The sequence below is a fragment of the Leuresthes tenuis genome, unplaced genomic scaffold (genome assembly GCF_036924035.1).
Source record: "Leuresthes tenuis unplaced genomic scaffold, fLeuTen1.0.hap1 SCAF_22, whole genome shotgun sequence".
In the NCBI taxonomy this organism is placed as follows: domain Eukaryota; kingdom Metazoa; phylum Chordata; class Actinopteri; order Atheriniformes; family Atherinopsidae; genus Leuresthes; species Leuresthes tenuis.
The window spans coordinates 5112890-5138316 of NW_027325376.1; the positions used below are offsets into that span (position 1 = coordinate 5112890).

Here is a 25427-nt window from a genome sequence, read left to right on the forward strand (position 1 = left end):
CAGGAAATCCGTCAGGCCGAGCCCCGATATCCGGAAACATTTCATATTTATATTCAGCTTTATCTCACAGAAGTTGTCAGAGTATAATTGGCCAGTTTTTGGTGGGATGATCAGGCCAGCTGCTGTCCTTGTTGTGTTCTTTGGATGTGATAAACTGTTTTAGGCGTGGATCTAATGTACCAGACCTATCTACTCCAATAGAGATGTTTTGTCTGACCCAGTTGTTTATGTCATTCTAAGGTCTTGGACCATTTAAGGTCATCTATTGTGCAGTATGAGCAGAGTGGAAAAGTACCAGCTAGGAACATAATTTATTTAGTAAAATACAGAATATGAATACATAATGTCTAAGAACAAAGCCAGTTATAACAGCGTCTTTGTTGTTTTTTCCGCATGCGGTTCAGGTCGATATGGTGAGACATTCACGGTGACATCTGATATTGGCCAAATTAAAAGAGTAACGTGAACAGGCCAACAAAATAATCAGATCTGAGCATTAAGGCTGCAGTCTGAATGTAGTGTTAATTTAGCCGGATGTCAGAGTCCTGGTGTCTTTAAACTTCTCCAGTTAATAATTAATTAAGCCACTAGCTGTCAGTGTTTGAAAGACAGTTGAAAACATTCAAGACAGACGCAGCTCTTCCTCGGAGTGGACGTCCCAACATGTTCACCCCAAAATGTTGAAGTTCATGATAGAACAATTAGAAAAAAGACTTATTATAGACTTTTTCTACCAACTTTACCAACTTTAAAGTTACCATATACCCACTTTTTTTTCTAAATGGGCAAGTTCCCGGTTCATACTGGTAACATTTATCACTGCACATGTCTTAGAAAAACAATTACACATCTGATTTGATTTCATGGGGATTCTGAGGTAGGTTTGTATTTCAGTTTATTTACAGTAGTTCTGTTCATATTCTGTTAATATAATTGTAGCTATTCAACTACAGTTATGTGCCGATTTATTTGAGACTGAATGTTTGATGTTTCACTTTTACTTTCTGTCTTTTGTTTGTTTTACCACAACATGCCACCACACCGAAAGATATTCGTCTCAAACAGGCTGACCGAGTTAAATGCAAACCAAGCAGAAACACATGTGATCACAGAAATCCCCTCTGAGTTGTGCAGGTTGTTTTTATAGCTTTCATATTTGCTACTCAAGTCGTCTGAAACAAGACGGCGATCAAAAGAGAAGACGTCTTTTCACGAGAGATGGCAGGCAAGTGTGTTTCTGTACGATTTCAGAAGAATATTTAAGGTTACACTAAAGGCTGTGACTGATGTTACTGTATTGAACAGAATATCAATTATAATTATAAAAGTAAAGAATAAGCTGGTAGAGTTTCCTCTGGTTTAGCAGGTTTTTTTCTAATGATTGAGTTTAAAAGTGAAAAACAATCCATTAACGTCAGTGTTCAGAGTGTAATGTAAAATCTTTAGTGTTCCTATTTATTTCTAAAGAGGATAGTCCAAGTGTAGACTGTGTTTATTCTCTGTCTGTATTTATTCTCTGCACATCTTTAGCTGTGATCAGATGTGAGTCTTAAGTAAATTACAGTTTTCACCTGTAGTCAAAGAGTGTGTAAACATGCCAGTTCAATAAAGATGGTATTCAGCTTTCAGTTTTAACAATAATAAGACGGCTGTAAATGCTCTTCAGCCCGTCCAGTGACGGTAACCATTGGGACCGTTTGGAATTTCCAAGTGAGACCTCCTCCACCAGGACCTCCAACAGTATCAGGTCAGTATTCATGATTTTATACACCAATTTGCTAGTTGAAGTACTTTAACACTCATGCCGAATAATAAAACCATCTAAGAGTTAAACCACAGACTGTAGAAAGGTGATAAAGCCAGTGTGAAAGTGCATTTACACTGAAGGCCAATAGATGACTCCAAATTGCCTCAGTCACGAATAGACTTCGTTAAAAAAATGCCAATTTCTTTTGTGAAGGAAATAAAACCTTTTATATGTATAATTTTCTACATTATTATTATAATTATTGTTATTCAAATGTTGGGCTTCAACAGCAAATGTCACTCTGGACAAATCTGGTGTTGTCATAGGTTTTTTAGCCTGTTTGTTTGTACTGTTCTGGTGATTGTGTTTATTTGCTGTTGTTGAAGCAGTAACTCTTAGACTTTTAATGTCAGCACACCAAAGTGAAACTGCTTCTTCTGAACCTTGCAGTTGTAATCTGGTCCACTGTCATCATTGTATCTCGATTAATCTTTGGTGCGTATTCCTTTTTTTTTTTTTAACCTTACATTATATTCTACTGTTTTTGTCCATGAGCAACACTTTCTGAACCATCCTTTTCTCTCCACAGGTGCTGTGTACTTCAGGGACTGCCCTCAGCAGCCGAACATCCCCATCTATCTGTTAGGAGTGGCTATAGCTCAGCTCCTACACATTTCTTTTAAAAATCTACCCTGTGACAGTGATCCACGGGGGTATAACAGGAGTGTCAAAGAGTGTCTGTCGTTTCTATTGAGCCTATTTGCTCTCATATGGATCCTGCTGGGTAAGGATGAACAATATCAAAGAGCAAATGTTATTCATAGATACTTTCTCTTCTACAGACTTAAACTAGATATTTTTGCTCCCTTTTACAACCAGGTAACATGTGGATTTTCTCCATCTATCAGCCAAACTATGACCCCACTGCAGCCGATGGCCTTTACTGCAATAAGACCTTGTACACGTTTGCTTTCTGGAGCGCTATCTTGGAAATATTTGGTGCTGTGGTCGTGCTGGCCAAATTTTGCAAAGGAATGTTAGTTTATGTGGTTATGAGTCCCGTGCCAACAAACACAAATGTTTATGGGCACGTTTGAGGTGTTTATGTTTAAGTGGCAGACACTTTTATCCAAAGCTACTTACAGATAGGCAGGTAGGGTAAGGATGACCCCTACTGGAGGTAGTACCTTTCATGCACTAAAGGTGGCAATCGTACCAGTAAACTGCCCCAGTCCAGGTGTTGATTGAATGCTTGTCCTTTAAAATGCGACTGTAAAATCATGTCGTATCATAACACAAGCTCCAGATTCTTGATTGATAGAGTTGAAGAGTCAAAAGACTGACTGACTGATTTGTTACTGACAGTTTATGGTGCAGTGAAATGGCCTCATTTCTTGATCCATTCATAAATGGTTTAATCTTTATCTCATGTATATTCTGATGTTTTTATCTCAGAAAGTAAATCTGCAACTGTTTTTCCAGAATTTATGTTGATTTATCTATTGTTTTTCTTCTTTAATAATCTAATGTAATGTTTAAACATTCCTTCACTTGAATGAATAAATTACTTGATATTGAAATGTGTACAGAACATGTCCTTCAAGAATATTGTTCATATTACGAGCTGTTGGTGCCCTTATCATTCAGTGCATTTCTTGTCATAAAGGTGGTGAGGAAGGATCCGGATGCAGATATTCCAAAAAATAAAACTTGGATTTATTTAAACAATCCAAACAAAAAGCAGCTGCTGAGCCGGAATACAAAAAAAAAACTAAACTATGAAAAGACTTGACAAAACAAAATCTGACTTTGACTGTGAAAACTTGAAATAGACAACATGGACAAACCTGCCTTTGACAGCATGGGTGACTTCAGCATGGATGACGGTGAGGATCTGGCAATGGACATGAGAAAACCTGGAGACTGAATGCTGAGGAGGGTGATATGTGAGTGAGTGCAGCTGATGGCCGGGCAGAAGAGACTGAGGAAAAACTAAAGATTAGACAGAAACCCAAAACATGACCAAAAAATACAAATCGTGACATTTCTACATTGAAAGAAAACTTTTAAACCGAATAGATTGGGTTGTTTTGGTAATTTATTTGGTCTGCTGCTTATTCATTCATTCAAAAGAAAGTTGACAACATAAATTCATGAATAGACATCAATTATGGCCCCCAGTCAAGTTAATTTGGGCTTTGGGGTGTTTCTCAGTCTGTTTTCCCAGCAAACTTTGACAAATATCAGGCACCATCTGGTCCCAGCCGCAAAAAAGGTGGATTATTTTAGATTATTTTTCATTCGTCTGATTTGATCCAATTAAAAGATGAGTATATATTTTTTTTTTAAAGAATATCTCAGCTTTCACGTTTGATATGTTCTCTTCTGATCATTTTAGTTAAAGACATAAATTACAGACGACTAATTGTAATAAAAGGATTTGGATACAACACTGCTGTGACATTACAGCTTTAATATGATACAACTAACTTTGCCAAATTAGCCCGTTTTCCATTCAAGTTGGTGAACATGCATTTTAATGGCTTTCCGGAGGTGTTCATTTGGTTTTAAAACACTCACAAATATGTGCCCTTGTGGCCCGGTTGAAAGACTTAATATAGAGTTTTTCTAAAAAAATAAACAAGATGAAGACAAAGTATTTAATTGGATATAAGTTGGTGCGTGCAACCCTGTGCAGAGCATTCAACATTTTTAACTGATCAACTTTAAAGTTACCATATACCCACTTTTTTTTCTAAATGGGCAAGTTCCTGGTTTATCCTGGTAACATTTATCACTGCACATGTCTTAGAAAAACAATTACACATCTGATTTGATTTCATGGGGATTCTGAGGTAGGTTTGTATTTCAGTTTATTTACAGTAGTTCTGTTCATATTCTGTTAATATAATTGTAGCTATTCAACTACAGTTATGTGCCGATTTATTTGAGACTGAATGTTTGATGTTTCACTTTTACTTTCTGTCTTTTGTTTGTTTTACCACAACATGCCACCACACCGAAAGATATTCGTCTCAAACAGGCTGACCGAGTTAAATGCAAACCGAGCAGAAACACATGTGATCGCAGAAATCCCCTCTGAGTTGTACAGGTTGTTTTCATAGCTTTCATATTCGCTACTCAAGTCGTCTGAAACAAGACGGCGATCAAAAGAGAAGACGTCTTTTCACGAGAGATGGCAGGCAAGTGTGTTTCTGTACGATTTCAGAAGAATGTTTAAGGTTACACTAAAGGCTGTGACTGATATGTTTCTGTATTGAACAGAATATAAATTGTTATTATAAAAGTAAAGAATAAGCTGGTAGAGTTTCCTCTGGTTTAGCAGGTTTTTTTCTAATGATTGAGTTTAAAAGTGGAAAAACAATCCATTAACGTCAGTGTTCAGAGTGTAATGTAAAATCTTTAGTATTCCTATTTATTTCTAAAGAGGATAGTCCAAGTGTAGACTGTGTAAATTCTCTCTCTGTACACTCAGGATTTATTCTCTACGCATCTAATATTTATTTTGCCTCTACTTATATGAAATGTATTGATGCAGTCTGACCTGCTGCTTTAGCTGTGATCAGATGTGAGTCTTAAGTAAATGAACAGTTTTCACCTGTAGTCAAAGAGTGTGTAAACATGCCAGTTCAATAAAGATGGTATTCAGCTTTCAGTTTTAACAATAATAAGACGGCTGTAAATGCTCTTCAGCGCCATCTATTGACCGTCCAGTGACGGTAACCATTGGGACCGTTTGGAATTTCCAAGTGAGACCTCCTCCACCGAGACCCCCAAGAGTATCAGGTCAGTATTCATGATTTTATACATTGAAAGGTGGTAAAGCCAATGTGAAAGTGCCTGTAAGTGCATTAACCACTAGACCACTAGATGCCTCCAAATCGCCTCAGTCTCTAAGGCTATGTTCACACCGCAGGCAAAAGTGTCCCAAATCCTTTTTTTTTTACCCATTTGTGACCCATATCTGATTTTTTTCATGACTGTCTGAGCAGCACAAATCAGGTTTTTATCAAATCAGACCCAGGCCACTTTCATATGAGGTCCTAAATCAGATACATATCTTATGTTTTTCAAAGCGACCTCAGTCTGAACAGTGATGTCATCCAACTCACAATTCTGAATTCTTCGCCAAAGAAGGCGGAATGTGGCAAGATCGAATGTAATAATGGACGATACAAGCATGGGAGACTTGTTGGCGATAGTCAGTGGAAAGAAAGTGAGGTTTTTTAGAGTCGATTAAAAACCTCATGATTTTGTCAGCTCCGATTGCACAGAAATTTAAAAACTGATGTTTAGCATCTGTATTTACATCTGTAAAGGCAGCGTGTTGCATGTGACGTCACGTCTTCTTCTGCTCTTGCGAGTCACTTCAGGATGACACACTGGAGTCTAATGGAGGTCACATTTAAATTATAAAGTGATCAAGATTTCAGCACAAAAATTGAAATTGAGCATGAAGACCTGCAGTTTTAACGTAGCCAAATAGACTTTATTAAGAAATATTAACTGCTTTTGTCAATGTTAAGACTCACTTCCTGTGATCATGTGCTGCTGGTTGTTATCAAAATAAATCCTAAACTTATTAAATGTTGGGCTACAACAGAAGATTTCACTCTGGAGGCCTCAAACTGGTATTTTCCAAACCAACAGGTGATGTCACAGTCATTACCTCCACGCTCTGTTCGGTCTGTAGGTTTCATTTACAAATCTGGTGGTTTTTAGCCTGTTTGTTTGTATTGTTTTGGTGAATCTTAGACTTTTAATGTCAGCACACCAAAGTGAAACTGCTTCCTCTGAATCTTGCAGTTGAATTCGCAATCATAAGTGTTGCCATCATTGTATCTCGAATCATCTTTGGTGCGTATTCCTTTTTTTTTTTTTTAACCTTACATTATATTCTACTGTTTTTGTCCATGAGCAACACTTTCTGACCCCCTTTCTGTCCACAGGTGCTGTGTACTTCAGGGACTGCCCTCAGCAGCCGAACATCCCCATCTATCTGTTACTGTTGGCTTTGGCTCATCTGCTGTTAACGTCATTTGTGACTCTGCCCTGTGAGAGTGATTCACGGGGGTATCCCAGGGGTATCAAGGGTTGTCTAATGTCTCTTGTAGGTCCGTTTATTTTCATATGGATCTTTCTAGGTAAGGATGGACAATATAATAGATCCAACATTATTAAAAGATATTGTCTCCTCTAAAGACTTTAACTAGATATTTTTGCTCCCTTTTACAACCAGGTAACGTGTGGATTTTCTCCATCTATCAGCCAAACTATGACCCCACTGCAGCCGATGGCCTTTACTGCAATAAGACCTTGTACACGTTTGCTTTCTGGAATGCCATCTATGAGACATTTGGTATTGGGGTCGCGCTGGCCAAATTTTGCAAAGGAATGTTAGTTTATGTGGTCATGAGTCCCGTGCCAACAAACACAAACGTTTATGGGCACGTTTGAGGTGTTGATTGAATGATTATCCTTTAAAAAAAGTTAAATCGTGAATGAAATACATATCGTAGCATAACACAAGCTCTATATTCTTGATTGATAGAGTTGTCGAGTCTCTGTTTTTCTTTCCTATTGTCAATGCAGCCATTTATTAAACCCATAAAAAGTCCAATCCAAAGAATTTGGCTTAGGTTTGCTGTCAGTCGATGTCTTCTGCCCGTGACTGAGGGCTTAGTAATGATGATAACAAGAGTAATAACAATCCTTTAAATTAATTAGGTGCTTCTTTGGGCATAATGTCAGCTGTGTGTCAACATTAAGGATAGGATTAACATTATGTGCCCATGTCTTGAAGAAAAAACACTTTCCACGATGCAAAAGACTGACTAACTGACTAACTGATTGATTTGTTACCGACAGTTTTAGCTAATATTGAAGGTCTATGGTGAAATGGCCTCAGGCTTTTGATGCACAGATTCTTGATCCATCCATTAATGGTTTAATCTTCTTTTTTTTTTAAATAGATATTTTTCTACATTTATCTCATGTATATTCTGATGTTTTTACCTCAGAAAGGAAATCTACTGTTTTACCAGAATTTATGTTGATTTATCTATTGTTTTTCTTGTTTAATAATCTAAAGTACTGTTTAAACATTCCTCTACTTGAATGAATAAATGACTTGAAATTAAATTGTGTACAGAACATGTCCTTCAACAATATTGTTCAAATTATGAACTGTTTTTCCTGCTCCTCTGACTCATAATGGTGCCCCTTATCATTCAGTGTATTTCTACATCTAAAGAAAACGTTTAAACCGAATTGATTGGGTCATGTTGGTCATTTATTTGATCTATAAGATCGGACCATTTTCTTATGGGAGGATCAGTATGTATGGATTCTGATGTGACTCATAAACCCATTCGTATCTTAAGCATAAACTAATAAGTGAGACAACGCTCTGTCACAGTAACCAAAAAAAAAAGGTGTGTGTGTGTCCACAGTACACAATGTAGAAAAGAGAGGCAAAAAAGCGTTTCTGATTCGGTGTGTGTGTGCTCACAGTGCAGAGTGTGGAGAAAAGACATAAAAGAAAGGCGTTTTGCCTGTACGGGTGCTGTGGCTCACACACATTTATAAGTTGAGAAAGGAAGGGATTTTAGAGGAAATATTGGAGTTTAGATCCCACACTTGTTGATAGACATTAATTTATTTTTTTCTTCGACTTTAAAGTGAATACTAACTGTGAAAAGAAAAAGGTGAACAGTTTTAAAAGCTTGGTTCAAGAGCAAAACTTGGTTTATGATCAGCTGAGCCTCATGACAGAGCAGCAAAGGGCTTCATCGGACATTTACAAAAGATTCAGATTGTTAGAATATCCAGAATTTATAGGAATGGTGGTGATTACTCTTATTTTTAATCTTATTTTCTATGATGGAAATAACTGTACCGTGTGGTCTGTTTCATGAATATAAGGGGCTAAAAAGTTTTGTTCTTGCTTTTCTATGGGTAACTGAATGTATATGAGGGGTTACGCCCGAGTTCCAAACAGATAAATGACCGACTGGACCCGTCAAAGTTCAAACCTGCTGTATAAACAGGCCAGTGGGATTTATCCACAAGTTCTTTAAACATATACACACACACACACACACACACACACACACACACACTTTCTTGCGCTTACTGCAAGAGTAAATCTTTGTGTTAACTGACTCTAGCGACTCTGAGTCTCATTGGGAGAATTTTCTTAACAACTGGGTCCTTCAAACCGCATCTCGACATTTTTCCCGCCATCCAGGGTCGGAGCTGAAACCGTGCACAGGGGAGTCCAGGACTCCTACTAAAAGACCCCCAGCTAAATTGCTGAAATCAGGGGCCAGTGTCCACTGAAGGGGGGAAAAAGTGACGAGATCGTATTTTTGAATCAATGGCCAGAAGCCCTGCTACCTTGGCAGTGCAGGCATCAACAATTATAGAGTCATTTCACCCATTAACTATTAAGGTACCTCATGCAGTGGCTGTGATATTGTTGCTTAACAGAATACTTTATCTGCCTCCTTCCAGGCATCTCTCCTGCATAACTGTTCTCCTTTCACAGCCACACCTTGTTGTAGAGAGATGTGATACACTTATCCACACTGCTGCTGCCCCGCAGATAGAGAGCCTTATGACTGCATGTCAGAAATAACTATCAGTGTTTTATCAGACTTAATGAATGAAAACGCAGAAACAACTATGTTTATTTAAAAAAATTAAATATAAAAAAAGAGGGAGGAAGAACCTCTCACAGAAATAAACCATCAAGTTTTGTGTGATGTGCAAAAAGCAGCTCCACAAACAGAAAGAAGGTTATGGCAGGAAAAATGGGCCACTTACAATGCACAGTCAGACTTCTATGAAATGACCAGAAGGAAAACCCATACTGCCAAAGAGACTGTTTAAGTATAATTTTCCTAATTACTAAAAAAAAGAAATTGATAAATAAATAAATACTTTTTTGTCTAACAGGTCAAATATGTGCAAAACACAATCCACAGGGCAATCTAAGACCACAACGAGGATAATTCCCTAAGCCACTGTACCCTTTTTAACAGATTTGTATGGATTTCATTATTTCATTATTGTGTAGATTTCATTAGACTAAATTAATGTGATGGGAAACGATTCTTCCAAGTGATAACAGAGGTTTTTACCAAATGGGCTGAAGTATTTGCATGTGCACAAGCAGATGCCCTCTCATTAGCAAAAGCACGGGTAAAATAAATCATTTTTATAGATTTTAAATTCCTGAAAAGATCTACAATGATAATTTGACACACTTTGTAAACAATGTCATCTCTCTGATGGGAAAGAACTTAAAATAGACCTTAGAAACCACTGTGCATATCATCCACAGTCAGCAGGTTTGGTGGAAAGATACAATAGAATAATTAAGTCAAGATTGCAGAAAATCATGGAAGAAACGGGAAAAATTGAGTTACTGTTTATCATCCTAAACATATATAATACTCCACCAAGCGCAAGATTAACTTAATTTGAGATAATGTATGGAAGACGGTTAAAACCTTTAAACAGACATGAAAAAAAAAAGAGAGAAGAAACCTTATCAGAACACAAATACGAACAAGGACAAAGATCTCTTCTGTTTAGTCTGTTCCAGGTGAACCTGTGGAGGAATCTCTGGAGACAGTAAAACCCGGAGACTGAATCCTCATCAAAGTGATAAAGAAAAAGAACTGGTCCAGCCCAAGGGGGGAAGGTCCATCTCAGGTACTACTTGCAACACCCACAGCAGCTAAAGGACTTCCTGGATTCATTTATCACTGTAAACTAGTAGGACCACGACCTTCAGAAGTAGGGAAAGATTAGTTACCCACCACCGTTCTCTGAGGCAAAAGTCTGACTACAAAGGGGAATTCTCTCAACAGGAGGGAGTTCATCTCAACCTCAGTGAAGAAAACAACAGCTAACATGAGAACATAGGGTGTGGCTAAAATAAGACAGGGACCAGGGACATACAGCGGTCATGGCATCCATTTAGATTACCAGAAATATGTAGCGTCTGACACTTAACAGAAGTTCAGAAGGGCATCAGGTTCGTGTGTTCAGGGTGTCCAGACAGGAGATGAACATCTGGAGAAACACCCCACGCTTAATTCCCACAGTTAAGAATGTCCAGCACAGCCACACCAGGGATATATAGATATACATATATCTTTCAGCCTAACGATTGAGCCCACCCAGGCTCAACCCCACAGGGAAAGGTTTTACCCAATATAAGGGGAGAAGCACCCCAGTGAGGGAGAGATGATACAGACTTTTTGGCTTCAAGGATCTCTCCAGATTTGATGCATCTATCTGTAATTCTGATACAGACCTGGTGACCAGTAAACTACCTCGGTGTCAGCAGAGTTCTTCCTGTACCATCCACACATCGGCTGTTTGAAGGCGACCATCCCTTATACACCACAGGACTTTGGGGTGTTTCTCAGTCTGTTTTCCCAGCAAACTTTGACAAATATCAAATCAAAATGTATGAGTGGCTTCTCTGAGCATTAAGGCTGCAGTCTGAATGTCGTGTTAGTTTAGCCAGACGTCAGAGTCCTGGTGTCTTTAAACTTCTCCAGTTAATAATTAATTAAATCCACAATACTTTTATACTTTTAAGAGTTGTCAGTGTTATGATAGATGAAAGACAGACGCAGCTCTTCCTCGGAGTGGACGTCCCAGCATGTTCACCTCAAAATGTTGAAGTTCATGATAAAACAATTAGAATAAAATACTTATTTCTAAAACAAGACGAAGACAAAGTATTTAATTGGATATAAGTTGGTGCGTGCAACCCTGTGCAGAGCATTCAACATTTTTAACTGTTTTGTAGGAAATTACCAACTTTAAAGTTACCATATACCCACTTTTTTTTCTAAATGGGCAAGTTCCTGGTTTATACTGGTAACATTTATCACTGCACATGTCTTAGAAAAACAATTACACATCTGATTTGATTTCATGGGGATTCTGAGGTAGGTTTGTATTTCAGTTCATTTACAGTAGTTCTGTTCATATTCTGTTAATATAATTGTAGCTATTCAACTACAGTTATGTGCCGATTTATTTGAGACTGAATGTTTGATGTTTCACTTTTACTTTCTGTCTTTTGTTTGTTTTACCACAACATGCCTTGACACAAAAATATATTCATCAAAATCAGGCTGACCGAGTTAAATGCAAACCGAGCAGAAACACATGTGATCACAGAAATCCCCTCTGAGTTGTACAGGTTGTTTCAAACAACAATCAAAAGAGAAGACGTCTTTTTACGAGAGATGGCAGGCAAGTGTGTTTCTGTACGATTTCAGAAGAATGTTTAAGGTTACACTAAAGGCTGTGACTGATATGTTACTGTATTGAACAGAATATAAAAACTTTTAAACCGAATAGATTGGGTTGTTTTGGGTCATTTATTTGCTTATTAATTAATTCAAAGGAAAGTTGAATCAATTGTGACCCTCTGTCAAAAGTTAATGTGGACTTTGGAGTGTTTCTCAGTCTGTTTTCCCAGCAAACTTTGACAAATGTCAGGCACCATCCGGTGCCAAAACAGGTGGATCACGCTGCGTCCTATCAGCCAATCACGTGAGGGTAAACAATGCGCGTGCAGCTGTGACCATGAAACAAGCCGAACTCGGGTCTTGTCAGTCAGCCGTCCACGGACCCGGCGGCCTGTGTAGGAAAGCAAAAACGAAGAATAAAGTTGTCAAACATAAACAGAAGTTGTTCATGTGTCACATTCAGCTGCTGAAGGTCTCATAATCCTGAACAGTCCAACAAAAGCAGCGAGCAGGCGTCATCAGCAATGGCAGGCAAGTTCACTTCACTTACGCACACTCCGACTGACTTTCGGTGCGTCGTTATTACACACCTTCCGTATTGGGTCATGATAAACTTAAAATACCGTTGAAGTAACATAGGATGCTTTGTGTTGTGCGCAGATGAAGTGAAAGAGCTGGTGTCAAAGTGCCTTCAGGCCCGGGACATGGCTTACTGTCCTTACAGCCGGTTCCCCGTCGGTGCTGCCATATTAACAGCAGATGGCGCCATAATCACAGGTAATAACCCAACAGGTGGCTTAAAGTGCAGGGAAAGGTGGAGCTGCTGAAATTCAGTGATAACCAGAGGAGATTCCTCCATTTTTGTTGCTTTATATTTCAGTTCACCACATTTTTGGAGAGCAGGGTTGTATTTTTCCCTCATTACACTACAATAATCACTCATATTAGAGTTAGTAAATTTATCTTAATTTGTATAGTCTCAGTAGACCAAGTACAACATGCTGCAACTAATGATCCAACTAAAAGATGTATGAAACTCACATGAGACCTGCACATCATTCACCAGCATGTTCTAGTTCCTAAAGTTCTACTTCTGTGTTAGTTTTATTTCTCTCTACACTCAGTTGTTATCATATATATTAGTGTATATCATATTGTTTTGTCTTGATTTATATGATAGACACAACTTATCTGCTCTTGTTCTGCTGCAGTGACACTTTAATTTTACAGAAAGGATAAATTAAGTTTATCTTACAAAGCGGGCGTAAATGGGACAATAAACAGAAACATTCTTAGAAGCACATGTTGTGTTTTATTACACGTCACATGACATTTCTGTGGGCTTTTGATGTTATATTTGTGGCGTCTTCAACATGTCAAAAAAATCAAACAAGGGCTCAAACAAAGATTTGTTTTTATGACAGTGGTGTTACATCTGTAGGGGGCGCCAAAGAGCGAAACAACATGCCAAATTCTTTAGTTTTACTTAAAAAGGGCTGAACATCTCCATTTTTTCAGTCAGTTTATAAAAGTACAAATTTGTATGAAACCACCGTTAAACTTAGTAAATATTTTACCTTAGAATTTGTTCTTTTCTTGACATAATCAGTCAGAGAAATACCATCAACAAAAGATAAAGTTTGGGGGTTTAAAACGCATTTTTAATTGAATTATTTTTTTAAGAAGGTATCATCTTTCTGACAAACCAAACAGCTTGAAAACTGGTATTAAACCGACCGAGTTATGATATTTTAGTTGTTTGTGCAGACGTGCACAGCTGAGTCGAGCTAAAGTTGCAACCAGCTTGGATCAGATGTACAACACATAAAACAAAAGGTGGAAGACTTTAAAATTGCTTTTTCAGTGCCTCTTTTGAGACTCCTTGAAAACTTATTCCACTGCCAAATAGTCCAGAGTTGTATGTATGTGTGCAGGCTGTAATGTGGAGAACGCCTCGTATGGCCTGACGGTTTGTGCCGAGAGGACGGCCATCCAGAGAGCTGTGGTGGAAGGACACAGGCGCTTCTCCGCCATCGCTGTAACATGGTACGACACGTTGAGCTTTATACAAGATAAACATTCAAATGATGCCGCTGTCATGCATTCATCTCCTCTTTTCTATGTGTAGCGACATCAAGGACCATTTTGTTGGACCTTGTGGAGCGTGCCGACAGGTTCTGATGGAGGTAAAACACGATTTTTACAATAAGAACATTAAATTTTGCCATATAAAGCAGGGACACACTCTCTTCCCTCTGTCATACTGATATTATTACAAGGTGTGGCTTCCTGTGCCCCAGAAACCACTGTATATTACTGGCCTGTTAAACATTAATACAAATAACCTTTAGCAGTGATTTGTGAAGGCTTCTGTACAGAGAGGTGCTGCTTTGCAGCTGTAAATTAAAATGTCATTTCTGAAGCAAGTGATACCAGATTTGGCACATGGACGGCTTAGAAATGATGAAATACGTGTGTTATCTGATATAAATCATGATAAACACCACAGCCCAACTCAACTCCTTGGCTTTGGTGCAAACTGTCTTTGCCCGATAAACCTTCATCTCGGCAGACAAATTTATTTGGTATCCACTATCCTATTTTTTTATTCAGATTAACTGCTTTAAGTTGAATAAGTAAACCGAAAATATATCAGAGGAGTGTTTTGCAGGGACTTGGGGAGGATTTATTCAAATAGACATTCATGTTAGAGAATAAGATTTACAAAGAATGTAACATAACAATTAACTGACTCAGTACAACAAAAAGAATAATATATGATATGTTCGATCGGAGCTGGACTCAGGATCTGTGTTCTCAAAGGTCTCAGCTGTTCCCTTTCTATACAGAGCATGTTACAATCAGTAGGTTCTTTATGGCGTCTGGTAGCATGTTCTGCCATCATAGCACCGTTGTTATTTCCTCACACACACTACCATGCGTTTCTTTGTCTTTCTCTACAGTTTGGATCAGACTGGACTGTTTACTTGACCAAACCGGACGGAACTTACAAAAAGACCAGCCTGAGGGAACTGTTACCTTTAGCCTTTTCGCCTGCACACCTTAAACAGAACTGATAGCCTCCACAATATCTTGTCCTAAAAAGGCCTCAAGGGAAAACAACTCACACAGTTTATATGCTGCTTTGTAGACGGTACTGGGGAGTAACTTGTAACATGTAACTGAGCTACATAATTACTCATCATTTAATGAGTGATAGTTACTGAGAAAAATGTGTAATTAAGCTAGTTACTAAACAAAATGTTGATTATTTTAAGCTAAAAGATGTTAGTTTTGTTACTCTGCAGCTTTCCACTGTTCATGAGAGCTTTCTGTTGGTTTATTTCAGAACAGCGTGGGTCAGCAAAGTGCATCAAACTCAAGGAAACATCCAAGCCTTTTTCAGCTGTAATGCCCTATTAAAATAATTTGTCTCTAATGTATTCAGAAAGTAATCAAATAGACAAAGTTACATTACTCTCACAAAGTAAACGAAACAGTTAAATTACTTATTTTTCTTTTTTTTTACTTGTTATTCTCTCAGAGACCTGTTTCATTCCAGAGGTAACTCTCACAACACTGTTTATGGCAAACAATGCTGTAAAAATTTCCATTAATAAACAATAGAACTTAAGTTTGCAACATGTTTCTTTTTCTTCTTCTCCTCCTACTGCTTCTTCTTCGTATGATATGATAATGACAATAATAATCATGATTATTAGTATTATTATGCTAATAATCATTAGCACTATTACATTGATACAACAGAAGGCTTTACTGGATAAACCCGACGATGACGTAGCCACTGTTATGTCACGTGATTAAAAGTGGGCGGGTCCGAACGCTCTTTCCCGGAAACATGGAGGCTGTTCTAAGTGATGTGGTAGCTCCTGAAGACCTTTTAGTAAGTTTCTACCTTACTGAACCTCTTCTTTTTTATAAAACAAACGTACAAGCATATGAGCGATTCCCGCTGACGTCGTTACAGCATCTGTTTTGTCGATAAACGCTGACACGTTGGCGAAATACATCGTGTTGACTCGTATGTTGTCGCGTCACGTCGCAAGCTAATGCTAATGTTGATGTTTATGATTCGAGTCTGGACATTGTGGTATTATAAATTGACGTCAGCAATATTTAACTAATACCAGCAACAGTTTGGGAGTAATATGTGACTGTACTTGATTAAAGGTACTGGAATAATTATCGCTTCTGCCGACAGAAGAAGTATTATATAATACAATGCTATAATTGAGGAAAAGTCATTGGCGGATCAAAGGAAAAGGATATGCATAAAGGGCCATTTCACTTCTTCTTTTTTTTTTTAGCACGCAGGTCATCATAGATTTGTTCCTGTATAAAAACTGAACTGAACTAAATTATTCTGCAGAGGCTATAGATTCATCAACACCTTCTTTTTGATTTGTGAAGCCTTTTTTTTTTATTTATGAAAATGCAAAAAGAAAAAGACCGTTTTTATGCATTTTGTTAAAATGTTGATCACCCTAAACAAGGTTGTGTATTAAAACCACATTAGTCCTTTCCATCTAACCATTTATGCCATCTGGTATGTTATGTTGTTTCAGCTATTTAGATTGAACACATTGATGATTTGGGTACAATAAAGTGAATGTTGCTATTTGAGTTAACCATATAAAACCACATTTATTCACAGTTAAACTTCTTCATGGATTGTGTAAGTTGTCCTTGGGGCTCAGTTATTACTTTATACTTACACTAAGATCTAGTCTTTGGTGATGGACACGCCAAAGAAGCAGTAAAATTGTGCACATTTTCACAAAGAAAATAGATCACAAACAGATCACAAACAGTGTGTTAATGAACCTGTGTCCTCTGTAAATTTCAGTGTTTAGTTTAAATATTGTGAACTTAGGCCAGGGCGATGTGTATATTCCATAAAAGCAGTGAAGTTGTGAATCTGGAGTCGTCTTCAGTGTCATATTTCTGTTTAACCGTCACTATGACGCTCCACAAACTCCTCGTGTTGAGCGTGATTTGTTCTGTTATGGCAGAAATTTGAGAAGAAATACAACAGTGAGCTGGTGAAGGGGGCTGTCTCCAAAGAAACAAAGTTTGAATATGCTTGGTGTTTGATCAGGAGCAAATACTCTGAAGATATCAAGAAAGGAATTGTACTCCTGGATGGTAAGTTAATGCAATAAATAAATTTGCTCTGAATAAATGTCTTGGCACATTTTTATTGTTTTAGTTTTAGATTACTATTATGGATACATTAAACCATCTCATCCAGTTTATTATTATTGTTCTTTGCAGTAAAATCTGTGACATTAAAGTCAACAGATGCTTCTCAGATCCTCTGAACATTAGAAGCCGTTAAAGCATTGTAGAGTCAGGTGGTGATAATGAAAATATGCTGTTATGTGAGAATAAAAGTGAGTTGAAGTCATTCTCTGTGGAATTATTTCATTCAGGTTAAATAACTTTGTGCTGTTGATGTTGCAGTAATTTTGCAAGAACTATTTCCAACTTTAATGGCTTTTTTTGATCTCGTAGAACTTGTTCAGAAGGCATCAAAGGACGACTCCCGGGACTTTCTGTTCTACCTTGCTGTGGCCAACTACAGACTCAAAGTGAGTGATTGTCTGCGATGTTAATGTTGTGAAACTCCCTGTGAAAAATATGCACTTGTAGCAGATTTGTAGGAGCAGAACAAAGATAAAGACAAACGGGAACATTCCTTGTGTGTGACACAGCTTCTTTTCTAACAGAGGAAACGATTCAAAGTCAGCATTCAGAATGCAGAGCAAAAGATTTCCTTCTTACCCGTTTCTCGTAAAGGGATGGAGCGTCTCTGTCAGTATTGATCACCTCTGAAAAGCCTGCTGACACGGACACTGGCAGAGGCCTGTGATCAGGGTCCAAAGATAGCAACCGTGGCCAAATGTTGGTGATTTTTCACTGTGTTTTTAATCTGTTTTGGTCGAGACTGTTGTGACCCTCGTGTTTTGGTTTCTGTGACGTCGGTTTAGATCATCTCACAATAAATCAGCATTTCATCTGCTGTTCGCGGAACTGCAGCAGTTCAGTCACTCATGCTATGACTGTACAGATGAGTCAGCAAACCAGCAACTGTTTCATTTTAGTCAAACTGTATTACTGATAGAAAATATTTAACTTGGTAAATTTTATCAGCTTATCTGCTTTTGGTCAAAGCTAATTTTAGACCCCAGCTCAGTCCAGCTTTAGGGCCTGAGTTAAACTGTGACATCTACTGGATCTTTGACCTCCCAGACGGCCTACAGCAGAGACCACATCTGTTGCAGGCCACAGGCAGCGAAAGGCCTGCAGGTTATGCTCCTGTGACAGAGTAAAACAAGAAAAGAAAGACCCCAAAGATGAGACCACCCCTCAGAGGAATGACTTCAGACACGACTGGGCACTTCCTCGGCTTCCCAGCAGTAAATGTGTGGAGTCTGGATTAGACTGGTTGAGAAAGGAAAAAGGTTTCTTCTGCATCGATGGGTGTATGTGGCGTTTTTTTACTGGCATTCTAGTACAGGAGTGTGCCAGCCTCTGCTCTCCCTGACTATCTTTGGATGATAACGAATCAGGTTTTAATAGCCTGCAGGTCAAGATGGTCTCCTGCTCTTCTTTAACGCTGTGTCCATAATGAGATGACTGTAAGCTGACTGCAACTAACGTGCTTTATTGAATCGCATCAGATCAAGTTTTGTTCTACGTGAACCGCTCGATTTCCAACAACACAGTTTGAATTTGCTTTTTTATTTTCCAGGAATACGAGAAAGCCCTGAAGTACATCCGAACTCTCCTGAAGAACGAGCCGGGGAACAAACAGGCTCTGGAGCTGGAGAAGCTCATCGACAAGGCTTTAAAGAAAGGTACGAGAGCACTGGCTGGATTGGGTATGTTTCTTTTAGAAATGCACTTCCTGACCTTTGCCCCTTGTCGCTCAGATGGCTTAGTCGGCATGGCGATTGTCGGAGGAATCGGTCTCGGCGTGGCCGGTTTAGCGGGCCTCATCGGCCTGGCCGTGTCAAAAGGAGCTGCCAAATCATAACCTGGATGTGAGACTTTGCGTCACCGTTTTGCTGGACTTATACACTCACCTGCATAGAACAAAAGTAATAAACTAAACTGCTGAAATCTTAAAAGATGTGTAATTTTGGTTTGGAGCCAAATATCTGCTGCAACACACCAAAAGATTGTAATAACGGCAGAGAAGTTGTTTCATACTTTTAACAGGGTTGAAAATCGCCACACATGTGACTTTACTGTGTGTTCACACGCTAAAGCGCTCATTACTTATTTAACTGGAGCTTAAATTTCCATGACATTTACAGTTTGTAAAGGAAAAAAATATAAGCATCTTTCTGAAGGTGTTGGTTTGTTCTGTGCTTGATTTCTTTTTGAATTGTTAAGGAAAGTGTTAATGATGCCGTGTAAAGTGAAGCCTGTAATATGAAGAAGAGCAGAAGGTGAAGTCCAGCTGCTGCTGTGGAAGCAGATGTTCACACTTGCGAGACTTAAAGGGTTGTGATGCACTTTGAGGGAAATTAATAAAAAAAAATTCTTGTGTATAACGTATTCCTAATATTTACCTTTGCTATGTTTAATTGTTTTCCATCTTCTTAAATAAAATGACTGATTGTGTTTTCAGGAAATATTTGTTGACTGCTGACACTGTTATGAAAGGAAAAAACAGCTCAGAGTTACTTCACAAGACTTCTGTGAACCACAAGAAGAGTTGAGGTTATTCCCTCCATTTCTGTAGAGAACGTCGACGTGACAGTCCAAAATCTAACGATGCTCAGCTGAGTGAAGGCTGGAAAATGTTCTGGGAGAGATCTATCAGAGTAGAAACTGTGTCATACGAGAGGAGGCTTGACCTGAAGGGGACAAGTAGACGATGGCAGCCTCACAGTCACCGGATTCCTTCACTTCAGGGATGAAGGACTCAGGTTTTTCCTTGAATTTGTCACACACTTACAGCATGTTTCCTTTTTATCTTTTTGTGGGTTTTTTTGTTTCTATTTTTGCTTCAAAATGCTGGAAACTGAAGAAATCTAGTGCCACTTATGCTCCATCAACGGTTCTTATTAACAATAACAATCTATTTATTTTGCTATAAGTTTGTATTTATAGAAATATAACTACAAGGCTGAGAAAAGCAGTCTCAAATTCTCAAATTCTAGAAACTGAAAACAGAAAATGTTTGCATGGAAAAGTGACTTCTAACTGTGGTGGAAGCATGTTGACACCCCAAGGGTCAGGTGTCAGGTATGAGAAGCAGGTGAAGTTACAGCAGGTGCTTTCATGGGCACAGTTATTAGGCAAGTCGTATTTTTGAGGAATGATTTTATTATTGAACAACTTCAGAGCTGTCGATCAATCCGAAATGTCAATAAGCCTCAAACCTGAATATTTGATCGAGTCAAAGGGAGGTTTTGGCCTTCTTAGGAGAATATGTATGTGTGCAGAATCATTATGAAATTCTGCTGGTTTTAACAAACATCTCCACATTTTTATTTTCATCTGGAAGAGTGACAAAAATTTAATTAGAAAATCAGTGACCGATACAGCCGCCCCTCTTTTCAGAAACAGTCTTTCCATTCGTGGACTCTGTCGGTTCCTTGATCTGTTGACAATCAGCTTTTTGTGCAGCAGCCTCCCACGCTGTTGGGAGAGATGTGCTGTTGGGAGACGGGCCCACAAGTTCTCAACAGGGTTTAGGTCAGCTGTGGACACCCCAAGCTGAGGTCATTATTCTTTCATCTTGAAGCTCTTTACTTGCTTGTCCTGCATAAAACCAACATGCAGACCTTTTCTTGTACCAGTGCTTTTGGAAACTCTTTAAAAACTAGTATGTTTTTGGAGTTGATTTTGAGTCCATCTTCAACCCAAAAAGGTCCAACTATCTCACCTTTAATAACACACAGCAGCACCCCACCTCCACCTTCCTGGCGTCTGATGTGGAGTGAAGCCCCGTACGTCTCATCAGTCCATAAAACCTTAGAAAAAACAGCCTTCAGATATTTCTTGGCCCAGTCTCATGTGTTTTGCTCTGGTGGTCGGGTTCCAGCCTTCCTTATCTTGGCCATGTCTCTGAGCTCTGAACACCTTGTACTTCTGGCCACTGCAGGTAGGTCATAGTGCTGGATTACGACCTCACTGGATGTGAATGGGTTCCTGCCAGCTTCACGTTTGATTCTTTTAAAATCTTTAGCAGTTCATTTGGGTCTTTTTTCTCAGCACATTTCTTGTGATCCTTTTGGCTATTTGCAACAAAACAGTTAATGGTTTTGTGATCACGTCCCAATTTATTAGCAATTCCCAGAGTACTGCATCCCTAAAGAGAATTTATGACTTTCCAGGCAGTTAAATAATTGATAATTACGCGCACCTTGATATCGGATGTTAATCGCCTGAAGCCACACCCTCCCTCATGACACAAATACACCTGATATGCTTGAATCCAATTGTTTGGAGCCAGAAATTATGTATAAAAATGATAATATGGTCAAAATGCGTAAAGTAGGTCATGAGGAATGAAAGGCATTGTTTCCCCTTCATATTTGGAACAAACTCATACAAAGAAGCCCAAAGTGGACATTGTTTGAGATGAAGACGAGCTAAAAGGCCACAAAACGGTTTGTCTGTTTGAAAGAAAAGGACAAGACACAACAAGTGCGTCCTTTGTAATGTCCTGTTACGAAAGAGGGAATTTTCCATTCATCTAAACCTGCTGCAGATCCCTTATTCCTGCATTAGTCAATATCATCTTATATTGATGAGGCAAAAGTCCATTGTAGACTCGTTGAAATGACTGTTATTTATTGACTTTATTAAGTGTGTTTGCGGACTCTTTTGGAGTGTTTCTCACTGAGATCCAGATGCATGTCTCCAGAGAAAGGCATGCCCTCCTCGTCCGCTCAGTCTGTATCGTCCTCATATCTTGATCCTCAGAGAGATTCAAGTCAGCGGCAGCGTTTTACAGCAGGAAGGCTCATAGAGGCTATCGCTTATGTTTGGCCTTATCAGCATCATGGGATGTTACTCATTAACCTGCCTGACAGGACCGAAACTCGGCAGGGACTGATCAGTGAAAACAGTCATTTTCTTTGGTGTGAAAGAGGTGATCGACTGTGTCAACGAAAAGAAGAAATGAGACAACAGGATGGAAGTCTTAAAAACCCTGAAGCACATTATAAACGTTTTATCTCTGCTTTTTATCTCCGATGAGCTCCTCCAACAAACTCTTTAAACACACTTCGACATCAATGATTCATCAAAGCAGGTGTAATTCAGATCAGCTTCAGTGGGTTTGAGTTATAGGGCCAATGTTCATTGAGTTCCCGCTGGCCTTATGGCACGACTGAAGGATATTAATGTGTAATCACCATGTAGAATACTGGAATACAACTGGGAACACTGTGTGTCGACTAGGTTCCACCATGGCACTAAGGTTACTGTGTAATCCAGTGCTGCAGCAGTTTATCGTCTGTCACCTCGTGTGATTGCAGGCATTAACACAAAAAGGCAATAAAATGTCATTCTTTTCATTTCTATGTTCTGTTAATGTGTGAAATGTCTTTGATTATATCTTGACCTATTTTTTCCTTCACTTATGAGGATTTTGCAGGAGTTCGTTTTTGTGCTTTGTTCAACAGGTTTGCATTGACATGCAAATCACAAAATCTAAAGTGTTCCTGGTTAACTGATGTGTTTAGTCAAAGCAGGCAGGACCGTGAGGATCACGTTTTTTTATTTTTCCAGTGCCTTTAAGATAGATCAGCCAGTTCTGTCATGTAAGAAGCCACAGATTATTGTGGATTTCAGGACCAGGAGTGAGCCAAATGTTGTCTCCATCCTCAGAGAAGAAGGTGAACTTCAAGAGAAGACATTACAGACTGTACTTCTTAAGGCAGATTAGGTCCTTTGAAGTCTGCTGTTGCATATCTTCTTTAGGTGTGTATTGGATAGTACAATCTGCTGGCTCTGGAGCTGATTGTAAAAAGAAGAATGCTGCGCAGGTTAATGAACAGGAAGAACGACACAGACCATCCTCTTCACAACATGATCAGTGTTTCTTTAGCTTTGTTGCCACAGAGAGCTACAGGAGGACTTTTCTGCCAACGCTGTTTAAGTTCCACTGCTATGCAGATGACACTCAGATATATTTATATATAATGAACTGTATTGAGACACAAAGGCCTGGATTCTTTGCCTTTAAACTCGGACAAACTCAGGTTGTTATATCGTATTTGGCTCTAAATACACAGTCTAACCATGTTCTTTGACCCAAATAGACGTAGCCCTGCTAAGAACCTTTCATTTAAAGTACTGTGCAGAAGTCTTGAGCCACCCCTCATTTCTTTCAGATTTGCTTCCAAAGTGCCAGACTTTTTAATCATTCAGACATTCATAAAAACACAGAGCAACAGGGGTGTCTCAAGACTTTTTACAGCCCTTTATTCTTGGCCAGGATCCATCCTTTACCCCAGACTTTAAAGTTTCTTGGAGCACCTTTCTTTTAATGATCCACTATTGTAAATCTTTATGATGTTAATGTCCACATAACTCTTAAAAAGCCCCAAGCTGATCTAAAATGCTGCAGTTAGAGTTCTGACAGGAATAGACACGAGTGATCATATTTATCTGGTTTTAGCATCCCTTCACTGGTTTTCTGTGAAATCCAGAACTTTTAAACCTTTTTACTCCTAATGACGAAGCGCGATCATGTCTGAGCGACATCAGTGTATCATAGCATCCCAAAAGTCTCTCTGAGTGCTGGTTTACCTGTGGTTTCTGGGACTCTTCACCCCTCTCTACCTTTATTTTTAGGATAAAACATCCCTCTTTGGTAAAGCATATAGATACTGTTAGCTCAGGTGATCAAAAAACTTCTCTTTGTTATGCTGCTGTGGGCTAAGACTGCTTCTCTGTTCCAGGATCTTTCTGTGGCTGTCTTTGGATCCTGAGTTACATGATTCTTATCTCTCATCTGATCTGCTTAAAGATGTCCTCATATCAAGGGTGCCCCTCATAAGTCTATTGTTTGGTTATTAATCTGAAGTTTCAGGTCATATAGATAAAATATCAAATAAAAACTACTGTGTTTTTGATGAGGAGTTAAACATTTAAAAAAGCTGCTGATCTGTTCATCACCGTATTTGGATTTGATTATTGTCATAATTAGCAAAAAAAGCAGCCATTTTTCTTTGTTATTTTTTAAAATGTTGCTTAAACCTGATTGGTTTAAGGACTTTAACCCCTTTGACCTTTGAATCCTCCCACTCCACTGAGCTCTGGGATGAGTCTGTCTGATATAAGCAACAAACGTGAACTCTGTCATAATTAAAGAAAAGGATATGAAGGATATGGTTCTAACACATTATCACAAAATCTTTATTTACTAAAAATAAGGTGAAATATCGGGAATATTTAGAGATAAACAATAACTTTGTCATTTAACAGTAATTTAAGTGTGTAAAAACTATACAAACTTAGATTGAATTCTAACTTTTTCATGTTAAAATGTTTAATTCTGGAATAAATCTAAAGTTACTTCCCACAACAAACTGCTAAACGCAGTTTCCGCAGTAAAATTAATCTTTTTACGCTAACTTGGAAGTTTTCAATTGAGTTTTGATGCAAAGTTTTTCTAAATCAAGCAAGAACATTTTTAAATGTTCCCTATTTCTTACAGAGACACCTGAAGAGACACCAGCTCTGAGTAAACCGGTGGACGCAGCTCTGTTTTTAACGATTCCTCTGTGCAGTCACCCGTGTCGTGCCTCATCATCACGTGCTCATCCTATGTCGCTTTAATGACTTATTCCTGGAAAGAAAATGAAAAGTTATGGCCTTTCTTCCAGGTCTGACTGAAGAAAATGTCACATAAACTTTTGTTTTCACAGACAAACCGTCAGTGATGTTTTTCATCTATTTGCACAAACTTATCAGCAACCAACAATTCAGCCAAGTACGCTGTAAAAATGAGCTTTGCAAACAGTTTGGTTGTAAAATGAGACGTTTATAGTGGGTCAGGATCCACTTTGTGGAGCACCTCAGGTGCAGTAGGTGAGGTCGGCTTCTTGGTTTAGCTTCAGTTGTAGTTTGAACCTCTGCTTTTGTTTTCCTGCACAGAGAAGGAAGCCAAACGAAATATGTTTTCTATATTTAACAGAAATATTGTCCATAATGTCAGTAAATGTGTGATTGGATGGATTTAATTCATAATGAATCTTTGAGTTATTTTGTTTCTTTGGTCCTAAAAATTAATTAAAAAGGCAAAAGAACATCATTCCTCTGGGCAGAGATGTGATTTCATGACATCTGAAACTTTGATTGAACCAGGTAGAGTTAGCTGATAT

General features: G+C 38.5%; 2 protein-coding genes and 1 long non-coding RNA gene across 4 annotated transcripts; all 3 read left to right on the forward strand.

Moving 5' to 3' along the window:
- Window positions 1–107: 107 nt before the first annotated feature.
- Window positions 108–3327, forward strand: LOC140281818 (uncharacterized). Of its 2 annotated transcripts, XR_011909790.1 has the most exons (5): window positions 108–1747; window positions 2198–2242; window positions 2337–2531; window positions 2627–2845; window positions 2985–3327. It is a non-coding gene; the product is annotated as an uncharacterized lncRNA (long non-coding RNA). The 2 variants fall into 2 exon arrangements; XR_011909789.1 differs by having other exon boundaries at window positions 117–1747; window positions 2627–3327.
- Window positions 3328–12367: 9040 nt separating this feature from the next.
- On the forward strand, window positions 12368–15685 carry LOC140281883 (cytidine deaminase). The gene is made up of 5 exons (XM_072376385.1): window positions 12368–12582; window positions 12712–12828; window positions 13986–14097; window positions 14180–14237; window positions 15015–15685. The coding sequence occupies exons 1-5, from the start codon at window positions 12576–12578 to the stop codon at window positions 15126–15128; spliced, it is 408 nt and encodes a 135-aa protein (XP_072232486.1). The 5' UTR covers window positions 12368–12575; the 3' UTR covers window positions 15129–15685.
- Window positions 15686–15850: 165 nt separating this feature from the next.
- On the forward strand, window positions 15851–19715 carry fis1 (fission, mitochondrial 1). The gene is made up of 5 exons (XM_072376386.1): window positions 15851–15955; window positions 17085–17217; window positions 17587–17663; window positions 18827–18932; window positions 19008–19715. Exons 1-5 carry the CDS (start codon window positions 15911–15913, stop codon window positions 19109–19111), a joined length of 465 nt encoding a protein of 154 aa, XP_072232487.1. The 5' UTR covers window positions 15851–15910; the 3' UTR covers window positions 19112–19715.
- Window positions 19716–25427: the final 5712 nt, after the last annotated feature.